At 43.0% G+C, this 11,738-nt stretch overlaps 1 protein-coding gene and 1 long non-coding RNA gene across 2 annotated transcripts in view; one reads left to right on the top strand and one right to left on the bottom strand.

Moving 5' to 3' along the window:
- The window catches only part of LOC109303144, a 22,622-nt gene extending 11,426 nt beyond the window's left edge, over positions 1-11,196 (top strand). The window contains exons 2-3 of the long non-coding RNA XR_002099018.1: positions 8,526-8,531; positions 11,184-11,196. This is a non-coding gene — a long non-coding RNA (uncharacterized LOC109303144). The remainder of the gene's footprint in view (positions 1-8,525; positions 8,532-11,183) is intronic.
- The window catches only part of PRCP (prolylcarboxypeptidase), a 71,086-nt gene that overhangs the window by 7,750 nt on the left and 51,598 nt on the right, over positions 1-11,738 (bottom strand). Inside the window, exons 7-8 of the mRNA XM_019525251.1 lie at positions 8,962-9,126; positions 7,444-7,631 (exon numbers count right to left, since the gene is read on the bottom strand). Of these exons, the coding sequence (XP_019380796.1) occupies positions 7,444-7,631; positions 8,962-9,126 (353 nt within the window). The remainder of the gene's footprint in view (positions 1-7,443; positions 7,632-8,961; positions 9,127-11,738) is intronic.

Below are 11,738 nucleotides of genomic sequence, written 5' to 3' on the forward strand. Positions count from 1 at the left end.
AGATCATCAAGTCTGACCCCTGCCCTGGGCAGGAAAGAGCACTGGGGTCAAGTGACCCCAACTAGGTGATTATCAAGCCTCTTTTTGAAGACCCCCAGGGTAGGAGCAAGCACCACTTCACTGTCAGGGTGGCTAGGATCTGGAACCAGCTTCCAAGGGAAGTAGTGCTTCCTGATGTCTAGTCTGAACCTACTCTCAGTCAACTTATGGCAGTTATTCCTCATTACCCCTGGTAGTGCTTAGGGTAATAGGGTCTCACCAAGGGGGACCAGCAGGGAACAGGGAAGGTTACAGACAGTCACCAGATCCCCTCTCAGCCTTCTGTTGTGGCAGCTGAACAGGTTCAGGTCCCGTAGCCTCTCCTCATAGGGCCTGCCCTGCTGCCCCCTGATCATGCAGGTGACCCTCCTCTGGACCCTCTCAATGCTGTCCACATCCCTCCTGAAGTGTGGCACCCAGAACTGGACACAGTACTCCAGCTGCAGCCTGACCAATGTCTGAGAGAGGGAGGATCACCTCCCTGGCCCTGCTTGTGATACATCTGTGGATGCATGACAAGGTGTGGTTGGCCTTACTGACCATGTCCTTACATTGGCATCAATGACGACTTCAAGATCCCTTTCTGCCTCTGCACTGATGAGAAGGGAGTTCCCCAGCCTGTAGGGGGAAAGAACTAGCAGCAGATCTAGGTGCAGCACCTTGCACTTGTCAGTATTTCATTACTGATCTCAGAGTAGCCATCCTTAACCAACAAGAACTTTAAAAACAACAACTTAAGTGCAATTACAAACAAAGAAATCATCCACTGACTGTATTAAAGTAAGATCTCAGAGACTCTGAATTCTTATCCCAATACCAGGACTAGGCTTTTATAAGCCTTGGGTACTTTTACATGTGCACCAACACATTCTGATTAGACTTGTGTAATAGAGTGTGGTCTTGTCTAGCAAGATTTAGTTAAAGCTATTGTCAAGCAAACTTTAGTTAAAGCTCCCCCACCACCATTTTGAAATGCAGGATGCTGAATATACAAGATGCTACGGGCATTTTAATTAGAGTGGCTCTCAGGAAAATCCTTCCCCCACACATGTACAGACACCCATTATGTCCCTCCATGTGTTAAGCAGCTTTACTTAACCCACCCCCTTTCCTCCTCGCCTTGGCCCATCCTTCTATTTAAATTACTTTGTTCTTTTCTAGTCACCCTGCCCTCTACAACTCAATTTCATAGCATCTGACAGAATGAAAGCTTATGCCTTTTTGAATTAGGTCTTTAAGGTGATGCCCTGTCTTCAATTAAAACAATGCAACTGCTCACAAAATGAATTACTTAGTAAGTGTAATAAAAGGACTTGCTTATGTAAGTTTAATTTAAAAACTATTGCAGACACTATTCCTGGAAAACAGAACAAGTCTCTATACTATCAATAGCTGCACAGCTAAAAAGAAGTGTTACCACTACTTAGTGGAAGTGTTTGTCTCTACCTTCAGCTTCTAGCACTTAACTACAAACCAAACAGACTAAAATTTAATTAAGCAGTGTTAGTTTCCTTTCAGTAGAAAAACAAAATCCCCACAGAAAATCCTGCATCTCTCCCCAGAATTCTTGGATTTCAATGGAACTTAGTATGGCTCAGGGTAAAAAAAGAAAATTGTATTCACAAAAAAAAAAAAAAAAAAAAAAAAAAAAAAAACAAAAAAAAGCATACAAAGAGCTGCACGATAAGCAAAATGCATTTGATTTAAAAGGTCATCTGAATCAGCACAGTGCCCTAGCAACAGTGTGTTGAGTTGCCGAGAGACCCATGAGGTAGATTGACTTGGATCTCTTGGTCCCAGTCACGTGGAAATTAAGCATGCTGCAGGGAAACAACACCATTTCTGGCTTTCACAGGAGCTTCTGGCTGCTTCATCTAAGGTTCCAGCCAACCTATGCCCTGATGGTGCTGACAGCATTGACGTAGTCCGAGAAGTGATGCTCATTAGAGGCCTTTGCCTGGAAGGTGCCAAGTATGCTTACCTAGTAATTTACTTAAGCACGTGCTTAAAAACTTTAAGCATGTGGGTAGGCTTATTTGCTTCAGTGCTGATGAGCTTTTCAACACATGCCGAAATGGTTTGCAGACCATCTTGCAGCACTGAGGTTTAAGATGGTTGAAAGTAAAGAATTCAACAGTAATAATAGTGTAAGCCTTATAAATCCAGTTGTCAAAATTCTGAAATTCTCAAAAATCTGGCACTTTTAAAAGACACACTGCACCGGGAAGTAGCAGCAGCCAGTCCTGGAGCAGCAACTGCACACAGAGCAGTGGTGCAGAGCAGCAGATGGCAGCAATAGCCACCACATGCAAGCTTCCCCCACTGTGTTCAGAGGGGGGTAGCAGCAGCCGCCGGTTCTAGAGCACCAGCCACATGGGGTTTCAAAAATCCAAATTTTAAATTTCTGGCAGGGGCTAGGTCCCAAAAATGCTGGATTTATGAGGTTATACTGTAATAAAAAGAACGAACCAAAAGTAAATTAAGTGAAGAACAGGTAAACACTTTATCCAAGGGATGCAATATTCAAGTGTCAGCCACTCTGTTCCAAAAAGAGAAGCAAAAAATCAGCAGGAAGGTCCTGCTGAGGCTCTGGAGATTCAAGTTTTCAGGTTAAAATGTACTATTTTCCAAAGCCATCAAGGTTTTGTATTGGGCAGGGAAAAGAAAAAAACCTAACTCAAAGAATCTTTAGCCCACTGAGAAAGAGCTCCCATCCCTATCCTCCCCTCAAACAAAGAGGGCAATTAAAGAGAAGACAGAGGTGGGCTTTTTTCTATGGCTGGAAGAGACAGGACTAGCAACAGTGGCCTCAAAATGTAGCAGAGAAAGTGTAGGCTGGAGAGAAGTTTTCCGATTGAAGGGTCCTATACATGTGCAGGTAGAGGCGCAATGGGATCCAATTCTATTCCGTCCAGGAAGGGCATAGAACTGCAGGCTTCCTCAGACTGAAGGGTGTTTGTACCCAAAAGGTTGCAAAGAAATTTTTCCAGCTACTTTAGTCAGCCTAATAAAAATGATAATCAGATTTACCTAGAGAATTGTCTGCCAATGGGATCCAATGCACAATCTACACAGCCATGCCACACTTGCATGGCAGGAGGCATCGTTGTGGGATTGTACATTAGATTGTTTCACCTTATTGCCAGAGCCAATCCTGGGCTCCCCCTGCACCAGCAAGAAGTGAGCTCCTCCAGCTGGGAGCCCCCTCAGTGGTGGGGCTCCAAGCCATGGGGACTCCATGCATAGCTAGGGCTGGGAGGCTGCAGCTGCACCCTACAGCTGCAGGACTCTGGGTCCCAGCAGCCATGGGGCACTGTTGGGACTGACAGTCTCCTCAATTGCAGGTCTTCTAGCCCCAGCTAGGTATGGGGCACTCCTGCAGCCGGGAGCCGGATTAGCCAACAGGGCTCCTAACTGCTGGGGAGACCCTGCTACACATGCAAGTTAAAGCTGGATACTAGCCAGCTATAAAGTTAGTACACCTTTGAGATCTAACCTTATAGCTTGTCAGAGCTTTTTATGGAAAAACTGGTACTTCGTGTGCAGCTGGTTTCAGTAAACTGCACAATTAACCAGTTCATTGAGCAATATCTGTAACAGAGGGCCTCAGGCTGGTCAAGCATTGAAACAAGCTACCTAGAGAAGTTGTGCAACCTCCATCCCTAGAAGTTTAAGAGCAGGTTGGACAGACACTTGGTTGGGATAGTTTAGTCAGAGATGATCCTGCCTTGAGCAGCAGCTGGATTATGCTTTAAAGTTTCTTCCAACCTTACTTTGTTTTGTTTTGTTTTTATGAATTCCTGAATCAATACTAGTTTTCCTTTGTGATGGTAAAAGACACTGATGCCACCAGTGCTCTTGGTAGAGGCATGATATCTTATTAGACCAACAAGGCTTCTGGGGAAAAAAAAAAAAAAAAAAAGTCTAAATGGCAAGCTTTAATGAGTAATACAGCAATAAACCTGTATACTTGACACTGATGCCAACAGCACTTGAAGACGAGAAAAAAAAAAGTCAGTATGATTGTTTTTTCCATGGCTGGTATAAGCTTGCAGGTCCATTTTGCCCCACTGGGGACATCAATTCCAGTATCCTGACCAAGTCTGTGTTGCTACATTCTGCCTGCAAAAATATCAGTCCTACAGTAGGTCTATTAAGATACAGTATTCTTCCCTTCACATCTTGAACTGGTGCACAAGTTGCCTGGCACTTAAGCAGCTAATATATGCTACACCACAGGGGGCTAGATCTCCATGGTGGGAATAGAGATTCTTTTCTGTGAAGCACTTTACAGTCCTTCAGGATACAAGTCTCTATATAAATGTATAGTGTTGATAGTGTGTCTGTTTGAAGGGAAATAACCCAGCTTGAGATCCAAAATAGTGTGTGAAAAGCACTTATTTCTTTTCTTCATTCATTTGGTTGCTTTCAAGGATTCCTGGTTTCAAGCTCTAAGCTGGCAAAAATTCTTAAACATTTTGACGGGTTTGTTTGCTCATCTGTCAATTTATGAAGCAGAATCATAGTCCATAAACTTATGCACTGTTCAGTGAGAACAAGCAACAATCTGCAGAAATGAAAACAAATCCATTTAATTTGCTTATTTAAGAAAGTTTACTATCAGAAGTGCAGATTTTCTCACTTTGGAGTAGATGCCCTGCTGGGCCAGAAACAGCAAGAGACAAACCAGAGAGAAAAAGCAATTGGTTTGCTTGGCTCCAAAAACCTGTTACAGGCTGAACTGCAGAAAATAAATCCCCAACTCAAGCCAGGACTTCAGTAAACAGTTGTGTATTTTAAAGCCAGCCCCAAAGACTAATTCTGACTTATGTAAAGAAGTTTTTTAGAAAAAGAACTTGCACAACTTGAGTGATAGTACAGAGGGGTATTGCTCAGAACTGCCAACTGTAAGAAATCAGTACAGAGATTTGGAACATCTAAGACCATAAAGCTCCAAATGTGTGGAGTGTTTGCTAGATGGCAAGGTGGCATTTACTAATCTCGTGGACCAGTCCATTTTTATCTATTCAGAATTCATATCAATCACCCGGCTACAAATACAGCAAAAATGGATCATTTTAAAGTAGCAGTTCCTATTTATCAGTGTTAGAAACAAAGAAGGAGGATGTTGAAAAAGACAGCAAGTACACAGTGACAAAATTTATTTTCTGGAGTCTTGTGTTGCAATTAATATTCATGGGGGTATTTTGGAATGAGACAGAGCTACCACCACTTTTTAGTGTCAGATTTATAGCTTCCTCAGGAGTCAGTTCATACAGTTACAACAAAAGAATCTTTTAAATTAAAAAAGGAATGGAAAAGGGAATGAGATACAGATTGCTACATATGGAACAACTGCCATTTGGGAGCCCCAAAGGCCAACAGTATTTAAGTCTCAAGCATTATGCAAGTCAAGCGTCACTTTCCTTATTTTAGTAAGAATAATTTCCAAAAATATTTGGATGTTTATAATCTTTCCTTCCCCACTGTACACTTTCATTTCCATCCTGACCAGAGAGATCTGTCAAAGCCATTTGCTAGCTACTCAATGAAGAGCAGAGCCCCACTACTATGCTGACGCTTAGTCAGGTAAATTCACTTTTTGCACATCCCCATTTCTACCCAGAGCAGAGGCATTAAGTTGTTTTTCCTCATATAAAAAATGGGAATCATAGGCAGGGTGTATGCTGGAATGGGATCTTCCCATATATGAGCACACAAGACATGGGGAGTCTGCACTGGAAATTGACCATTGGAAAGGGAGAGAGTAGAAGATGATTTTAAAGGCCTTTGGGTCTCTCAGATTGCAAGAGAGGAGAGTCTTGAGCATGCCTGTTAAAAAAGGGTCCAGAAAGATCTAGTAGACAAAAGGACACTGAACCCTACAGAGAACAAGGATGTGTAGACTTTGACAGCATGCGGGAGTCAGATTTAGAGACTAGTGAGGAGTGCCATCCCTAGAATAGCACAAGCTGAGTATTTTAAACAGGCAGGCTCTGAAGTGTTTTGAGAGGTCATCCTCAGTCCCTTGTATTGGAGGTGTTCCACATAATACATGGAGGGGGAAGGACTCTCGCCTGATGGTTTAGACACTCAGCTGGGTGGGGAAGAGCTGGGCTCCAACACCCACTCCTGTGAATGGCTGTGGTTACAAAGTGGAACAAGGTTGTTGGTAGGACAACTAAAAAACCAGAGGCGTTTCAGTTCAAATGCACATTGCTGCAGTTTTCCTGTGTGCCGACATGCATTTTGCTGCTTATACGACTGCACATGACACTGCGTAGTGCATGTCAGCTCACTGGATCACTGGCGCATTGGAGCACAAAATGTACATGTATAAATGCACATTGACAGCCCCCTACTCCAGAACGGCTTCTCGTCTGGTGGTTAATACTCTCTCCTCAGAGATGGGAGGTGTAGATGATTGCAATCCCCCTCAGCAGAGAAGAGAGTTTAACCCAGTTCTTCCATTTCTGTGGGGAGCCTTCTAGCCTCCGAGCTTCTGGATGCCACCCCCACTTTCTAGAGGTCCACTGGAGTCGGAAGCCATGGAAATGAAGAGCTAGACAAGCACCCAAAACGGAACATCAAGTTACACACTTCATTATGTGTACTGAAAGTTGTCAGCATTTTGTTTTGGCAAGAAAAGAAAATATGAGAAAAAAAAAATAAGAGAAGCCCCACACAGGATAGGTAGATTTCAAACCAAAAAATTCTCTTCATTATTTTGATTTCGGCAGTATAAGTCAAACCCTCAATCATTCATACAGCCCTCAAGGCACAGCCAGAGGCACAGCACAGGACCACCACTACAGAACTGAGCCCCAGGCAAGGCAACAGAAGGCTTGAGATAGAAACTAGTATCTGGTTCCTACTTTCTGGGCCCAAGGCTAAAGCTTTCTAGAGAGCTGCCAGAAGCTTCCCTTTAAAATTAGAAGGAGAAAAAGGTTGCTCCAGCTCAGAACAGAGGCAACAAGTAGGTGATAGACTCCATGCATTGAGTTTGTGGTTTTCAGTTTACCTAGGAAGGACTGACATGCTGCTTAGCTGGAATCCCAGACAGCAACAGAACCCAAGACACTGAACAGTTGCAGCCAAGAGATGAGACTGATTCTTCATGGGAACAAAGTAGTTAGCAGCAAATTCATGAACCAAATTCTCCTTTCAGAGATGGCACTTGCAGGCCTCCACCTTAGCATTAGCACCAAGGGAAGCATTTGTCCTTCTGACCATGCAGACTCCCAGCATTGCCTACCTACTGGGTGCAACAGCAGTTCAACAGTTTCTTCAACAATTGAAATGATAAGAGGCAGATGCTTTTGATGCTCCAAGTCTAAGATTCTCTCTGTGCTGGAAATCCATTTTGGTGGAGGGGGCCACTGCAGGAAAATGAAGTAAACTTACCTGAAAATGATGTTACTGTGAGAACTGATGTTCTTCCCTCCATAAACTGAAGGAATCCATGATGGACGAGGCCTCACTCCCCAGAGTTTGAAACACTCTTCAGAGAATGCCTGGAAATCCCACTTCTGAGGCTCAAACATGTCATTGACACCATCTGTGCACATGGGCATCACCATCTCTGTACAAGCCTATAAAGGAAGAGCATGGGAACAAGGAACAGGTAAATCACCTCTGCCAAGGACACTTTAAATATGCTGGTTGCAGTTATAGAAACAGAATAAAGAGGAAAGCTCCATGGATTCCTTTAATACTGTCAATGATTAAATAGGTATTTACTGAGTATTTAAATACAGATCATGAGCAGATCTTTTCACTGACTCAAGGCAGACTAGCTAGAGGACACATTGGAAGCAAATATTTTATTATGTCGAACCCACTTTACCATTTTCATATTAGCTCTTAGGCTCTAATATGAAAATGGTAAAGTGGGTTCAATGTAGTAAAATTAGGATTTGATAGGACTTAATATTTGGTCCCAATAAAAACCATGGACCAGAAACCAAACTATATGCCAAAATACCAGGGATCAGGGTTCTTCCTTGGGCAAACTACTTTCCTCTTATATGCCTAGTTCCCTGCCCATAGGCTGGAAAAGATGGGTAACATCTTTAGACAGACCACTTCACAAGGCAAGTAGTGCTATGATATTTTTATTACTACTACTTAATTAGATGTTCTCTGAGGAATTCAAGTAGATGGTTGTCAATGGGAGCTCATGTTTCCTTGAACCACTAGCTAACCTTGTTCTCGTGTCCCCTCCATCCTCCCTTCTCTTCTGCTAAGGCTTCACCAATACAGGCAAAAATAAATTTTTAAACTCATGATCTAGTTTAAATCTGATCTAACACAAACATTTGTTAGGAAGGCCAAGTCATCAAGTTAACCAAGTTAAAACTATTCACAACCCATGATCTCTAGCACAGCATTTCTCAACCCATGGGTCATGACCCAAAGGTGGGGCACAAGAATATGAAAGGGTCGTGAACAAATTTTAAAATAGATTCTCCTTTAAAAGGAGAAAGAGAAGAGTGGGAACTTGTGGCTTTTCCCTTGCAACTGGAAGACTTCCAGCCTGCAAGGAGCTGCTTGTGCCCTGCCCCCCTGCATACTGAGGGGCACTGGGTAGGGACTGGCCAATGTGTAGAAGTGGGTCCTGACAGAAAGAAGGTTGAGAACCACTACTCTAGAATACCTATATTTAGTTCTAGGTCATACTCATTTAGAGAGTCAGAACCTCAGCTGGTGGATACTGGCATAGTTTGCACCACATTAAAAACATAACTTGCTGATATAATTTCTGGTATCTGGTCCCTTGTATTAAATAGAACAGTTCAAAGTATCTGACAGCAAGAACTGAGAATTTACATCAGCTCTGGTGGGGGAAAAAAAAAAAAAAACACCAAGCAAACAAAAAACCTCCAAGGTCAGACATTTTGGAAAGGTTTATCAAGCATTTACCTGATAGTACCAGCCCGCTTCCCCAAGGTTCTTTGTTGCAGTATGAGATATGTTGAAGCACGATGCAACTCCCGAGTAGTTGTAGTAGATATTTAATGCCTGGAAAATGTTCTGTAGTAATAATTTGTCCGACAAACTGGGATCTTTCAGGAACTTGCAAGCCACCTACGGCAAGAAGAGGGGGAAAAACGTCTGTAATGAAGCTCCTGATACAGACTGAAGATCAAATTTAACAAGTCAGGGAAGGTGCAAGTTTGTTACTGTCCAGGGAAATGGGCTCTAATCCAAAAGTGAGGAGGAGATCCCAAGAGTTACCATATTAGGAATAAGTCACAAAAATAAAATCACCACACTGAAGATCTCTCATTTAAACTGATACTATTTGTCATCATAGTGGTGTGGGGTTTCTCTTATTTATTCAAATCTGAAAGACATGCTAGAAGGTGGCAGAATGCATTATACTGCTGCAGAATTCCAGAAGCCTCAACTATGGTTAATTACATACATATGGTTGATCACATTTAGGTTCATCCCTGTAACTATATCTATCCCCTTGTACAAAGAGAAGTCAGTAGTTTCCTTGACATGGACCTCACACCTTGGAGGACCTTAAAATGGGGTTGGGGCCTATATGTAGAAGGTGATGGACCCATTGGGCAGCTCTGCACCAAGTGAGGACTGGATTTGAGCAGGTGGAGCACATCCAGAGCCCCCACTGCCCTTGCTCCTTGTGTGCAAGAGTGGCATGACTCCTGTCAAAGAGCCAAGACAGCCCCACGGCTAATACAGCTGAAGCATAAGAGCATGAGCAAGTCTCTCAACTCCGGAAGATCCCCTAGGATATAGGTGGCTTGGGGACAGGCTCTATAGCTTGTAATAGGAGGTCAAGTGGCAAATCCTGTCCTATCCTCCCTGCAAGAAGGCTCATGGAGAAACTCTGGGAGGGAATACTCACTGTTTCCTTCTTGTTCTTTTATGGATTTATACTGGGCTTGGGAGGGGCCAACAGACTGCTACAATTCCTCCCCCCCAAAAATGCTGAAAGCAGCTCTAGTTTTACTGAAGCCAAGGAGAGCTGCTGCTAGTAGTCATCAGGATTTGCCATCTTAGATTTGGGCAAAACAAGCAGTAAGCGCCCCTATCAAGAAGGTGCTTTAGCTAATGGGGTAACTAATACAATGCAGGATGCTTGTGAAAACAAGGCAGTTTGCACAGGTAAAAGCAACCCCTCAGTTCTCTCTGCAGTCTTTGCATCAGCCTGCTAACTTGGGTGGAAAATATCTAAGTTTTCCACAATGTGTTAGTTACCATATTTTCTGCTGTATAGGACACCCATGTATGAGACACATGCATACCCCAAAACACAAAATGCTAAAAGCTAACATAAATCTAACTGAATTTTGTAATAAAAGTGACCCAACAATTTCAACTATTTTCATTACATAATTCTGATGTGTAATTTTAGACTTCTAGGGTGAGGTGGGGGAGAATGCATCTTATACACAAGAACAGAGTTGCATACAAGCACCCCCCCACCCGCTTTCTGCCTTGTGCAAACCAGGTCAAAGAACAAGTTAACAAATACTCTATCATCACTTTAAAAGGGCTTTGTCGCTTGGCTAGCTCAGTAAGCAATTCTAAACAGTTACAGGCTCTCAAAAGGTCACTCCTAGTGCTAGTGTGGACTGCTGAAGGTAAAAGATAAGGGAATAAAGAGCTGCAGACAGCTCTACCTCTGCAGATCAAAACAGGGGTAGAGGCAGAGAGAGCAATCACTCCCCAGAGGGCACCTTCCTCCCACATTAGAGAAAGGATTAAGCAGATACATTCAGCTACTCTAACAGATTTTCTTCCCCTAAGCTCTCAATATCCTTCTCACCCTCACTCAGATAATCACATTAGTTTTGTCATTAGAGCTCCCATTTCAGAGAAGGTACCTAAACAGCTTAGAACCACCCTGAGAGGTCATACGTTAGAAGTGCCAGAACAAACAGAAGGATTTTCTATTTCACATCTTACTGAGTCACTGCATCTTGCTCAAACCTTTGAGCTCCCTCTAACAATGATGCAAAAGCAGATTCCAGGGTAGGAGATCAGAAGGTAAAGTGCATTCCTCCAGCTGTTTAGATTGACAACAGAACTAAAATAGCACAGAAGGCATTTATGGAGATGGGACAGCTATACAAGACAGGTGAATTTCCTTCCCCTTTCTATTAGTCAAGTCTAACCAAGACATACAACAATTTTTCTGTTTGGCACTTAAAGTTTATTACAGGACAATACATGTTCTGATTTCTCTCAATTTCACCTTTATCATCCGTATTACCCAGCAGTTTCAAGCAACAGAGAAATTTGGTCACGGACTAACAAGGGAAAAGCAAGGCAATGTTCAGGATACTGTAAGTATGCTGTGTGTACAAAGTAAGCCAATTTTATTTCAAGGTGGAAGTGGAGTAGACAAAACATACTGCCTTACAGCACTGCAAGTCATTGTTGCAGGGTTAAGTTACCCCTGAGAAAAAAAAAAAGTGAGGAATAACTGCAGGCTGGTATACCAGTTGTGCATCCCTTCCTGTAGTTATTTTCTCCTCTTACTCAGTTCGAATTGGCTTCCCTGCCACCTTGTGGCCAGATGCTCCAATAGTGCCTACTGCAGACAAAGCTACCTTGGGAGAGCTGGTTGTAGATCTACTCACTACAGAATCAAAATCTGGGGCAAGCCTGCAGTAAATCACACTGTGTGCCTGTACCCTTAAGAGGGAAGTTACTTAGGACGA

The sequence above is a fragment of the Gavialis gangeticus genome, unplaced genomic scaffold (genome assembly GCF_001723915.1).
Source record: "Gavialis gangeticus isolate Ggan-Ray unplaced genomic scaffold, GavGan_comp1, whole genome shotgun sequence".
Classification (NCBI taxonomy): domain Eukaryota; kingdom Metazoa; phylum Chordata; order Crocodylia; family Gavialidae; genus Gavialis; species Gavialis gangeticus.